General features: G+C 47.5%; 1 protein-coding gene across 1 annotated transcript; it reads right to left on the minus strand.

Annotated features, from left to right (window-relative positions):
* Positions 1-2,129: 2,129 nt before the first annotated feature.
* LOC123490833 (adenylate cyclase type 6-like) lies at positions 2,130-2,975 on the minus strand (the record flags this gene model as incomplete). The annotated part of the gene is made up of 1 exon (XM_045220686.1): positions 2,130-2,975. A coding segment is annotated over exon 1 (846 nt), but the record flags the coding sequence as incomplete, so codon positions are not given.
* Positions 2,976-3,732: the final 757 nt, after the last annotated feature.

The raw sequence follows: 3,732 nt of genomic DNA on the forward strand, positions 1-3,732 counted from the left end.
GATCAGTCATGGAAATAAAAGTGCTTAAAACAAATTGGCTCACTATTTAAAAGAAGATGGAGAACAAGCACTGAAGGGAAAACACTGGAGTTTTGAAGCAGGTACAGCTAACTAGCGCAAAATATATTGCGATATTGTCCCTACAAATATTGCAATATATCATCAAAATAATATCCTGATATGTAACTGTATCAATTTTTCCCCCACCACTACTATATATAAAGCCTATAATTCTGACATGAAGTCATTTCATGTACAATTGCCTTCTGAAAATGTGAATCTCGCAGTGGGAAGTTATCAAATCCTATTATTTTCAATCAAGGGGGAAACAACATGTAACGACTAATGTTCCACCATGAACTAGGCCAAACATTCTTCTGTGTCCCCTTATTGTCTTCCTGGAATGGCCTCCCATGATTCCTTTCCCATACCTTCTCCCAATGGTCGTAAACAGTTACACAACAGTTACAGTAGTACAGAATGCACCCAGCGTCAGCCTCCATACAGCACCCCCATACCCTTGGAAAAAGTACAAAGTGTCCCTTGTGTGGGAGCACAGAGACCTGAGTGATAAGCAGCTTAATAGTATTATGGGCTATGGTATTCTCTCTCTGGCACACACACACACTCCACCCACGTGAGCATGTGCACACAGACACACACACACACAAACAAACACACACACACAAACACACATCCGGCCGGCCGAGGTGGTTCATTCAGCCCATTGACCTTCGGCTAGCCTCTGGTTACTTGGCATGACACACAAACAACATACAGTAGGCCACACACACACACATACGTACACACACTGCCTCAACACACTGAAAAATACGCTGTTACAAAACATTCAGAAATATACTGGCAACATAGTGACAAACACACTGTTCCACCCAGTGAGCAAAAACACAGTGAAACTCATTCATACATGTTGCCAAATCCATAAACATGCCCCTAAAAACAACGTATTGTCAGTAGGGAGGGCAGGGTTATTAGGGATATTCGAATATCCGAACGGACATTAGTATTAGATTACTTGAGAGTATTCATTTTTGAGTGAAAAATAATAGGCATCTTTTTTTTAAAGGCTTTGTCTAAAATGTAATTAGACCTATCTATGTGACATTGCTACATAGCCTACACGGATAGATCATTACATTAAATGTTGTGTTTTATGAAAAAAATGTATAGGGGGGGCCCATAAAAAAGTTGCACCGGTAGCCTACACACTCATGTAGCTTGTTGTTATTGTTGGTCAATCAAAGCGGCGCTACAGTCAGAGGCTCCATGTGTAGCGAAGTGAAGTGAGTTGTAGACAAGGACGCCTCAAAATAGCCCCAATTAGCCTCAATTAGCCTTGCAACTTTAGCTAGCTAGCTGGCTAACTTAGCTGGCTACTGTAGCTAGCTAGCTAGTTTCTTTGCAACGAGTTGCTGCAGTCAAGACAGGCACTACCAGATGGTATGATTGATAACCTTTGGCAGCAACAAGTTTGTCTAACTAGCATGAGTCGGTTTGGCTACTTTCTATCTCTCTCTTTCCCCCCGTGCCACACACATAGACACATAGTCACACACATGGTCGCCTATACTGATACAATAATAATATTGTAGCCTGTGTTGTAGGCCCACGAGCAATACACTCACTGCAGCCTTAGGAAAATCTTAACAAATGATTATATCACACTGCAGGCCAAGAAGCCCATCGAACCCAAAACATAGGGCTAGTAAGCTGCAGCCTATATAGTCCAATGAATAGATCCCATCCAAATGTCTCATCAACTGTAAGTGGAATGTAGGCCTACACTCCAAGCCAAACCTGAAAACTCAGTCAATTAACATAGACAGCCAAACCTGAAAACTCAGTCAATTAACATAGACAGCCAAGGGAGTAGCGCCTGTCCCAATTTATTTGGATAGTTCGCACATTGTCATGCCAAAGACGCTGCTTGACAACAATAGGAGAGTTGGCTTCCGTTGTGTACAGAATGTGGCCCACATAATTAAATAGAACACTGAGTGTACAAAACATTAGGAACACCTGCTCTTTCCATGACATAGACTGACCAGGTGAATCCAGGTGAAAGCTATGCAACTCGATATTTGGAATGTGTCCTTAATGTTTTGTACACTCAGTGTATGTATCTCTATGATGGGAGCAGGCTGAGTTCCTACCTGTTTCCAGAGGAACATGTCTTCCTGGTTGAACTGCCAGGTGGTGACCAGGTGAATGGTGGAGAGCACCCCTCCGCTCAGCACGGCTGCTCTCATCCTGACAGGCAGCAGCGTGTAGATGATGTAGATGAAGAACACAGACCACCAGATGCCCTCAGATGCGCTACGAGGCGCCACCATCAGCACCCCGAACACCTGCACCAGCAACAGGACCCCGATAACCAGGTAGCTCACCATCCATGTAGTCCTGGTGGAAGCCGTTCGGTTACACACAACCATGAGGGCCATGAACAGGGCCATGGCCACCGAGAGGGCCGAGGAGTAGGCCACGTCCGGGGGCGCGTGGACACAGTGGAAGGTCAGCATCACGCCGCACACGATCACCAGCACCCCCATCAGCATGGTGAGGGAGCTCTGGTTGAGCCTGAAGAAGTAGCGCTGGTAGAGAAGCTCCAGCTTATGAGACTGGAACTTCTTGGACTGGAACACCCGCACCACCCGCAGCCAGCAGTCTGCCGCCGTCACCCCCCCTCCCCCGTTGAGACCCTCGTCACCCCCCTCTCCGCCACCCCCCCCCACCTTCCTCCCCTTCAGGTCCCCGTCCTCAAAGCCCAGGTCGACAGATTTGAGCCCCACCCCTTCCCCGGTGGCGCCGCCCCGTTTGCCGTAGTGGTCCTCTTGCCAGATGCAGCGCACGCCGAGTTGCCCCCCGCCAGCTGCCCCGGCCCCCCTCCACAGTGGTGGGGGTTGAGGGGGCTCCAGAGGGGGCTCCATGGCATCCGGGTCCCTCAGGCAGCTCATGTAATGCGGGTTGCAGAGGGATGAGCCTCCCCTTCTGCTTGGACTTCTTGCCATGCGCTTCCCCCCACGCGGTCTTGCGGTTGTCCACTCTGGCCACTAGGAAGCCGCTGAACCAGGACATTCTGTGTAGGAGGGAAGGGGGACAAGCACAGCGTAGGGCAGGTGGGGCAGTTAGAGTTTGAATAAACATTCATAAATCCACCAGCTTTAACTAGACATGCAACAGTCTTTGAAAATTTGATAGAAAAAAACTAAAGACAACAACCTTCACTTGTTTTATCCTAACCTAATGTTATTCTAAGGACACCAGTATGACTGTGGACTTCACCTTTGGGTTCTGGTATATATCCCAGCCCTATCCTCTCCAGCCAGTCTACTCCATTTATCCCAGTGGGCAGAGGTTTGAAGAAGTGAGGGGTTTCAGACGCTGTTCTGCAGGGCTGTGGTGTGAAAGGTTTAGGGGATCCCTCTATGATCTCCAGGGCTTCTGAGTCTGGGAGGAGAGACACAAAACACACACAAATACAGGTGGAATTACCACAATTGGGGGAAATACCACAATCATCACAAATGAAACATTTGTCAAGGTTTAGTCTATTATGTCATCATAGACCAGTCTGGTGGCTTGACTCGTTAGATGTAAAGAGGAAGGTGATAACAGGTGGTGGGAGTCAGAGCCTGTCATCACTGGTAGGAAACACAGAAGACATGAATATTATCACTGACTCATTCTCTCACTGATGTAGACAAGATCACA

The sequence above is a fragment of the Coregonus clupeaformis genome, unplaced genomic scaffold (assembly GCF_020615455.1).
Source record: "Coregonus clupeaformis isolate EN_2021a unplaced genomic scaffold, ASM2061545v1 scaf4996, whole genome shotgun sequence".
Lineage (NCBI taxonomy): Eukaryota > Metazoa > Chordata > Actinopteri > Salmoniformes > Salmonidae > Coregonus > Coregonus clupeaformis.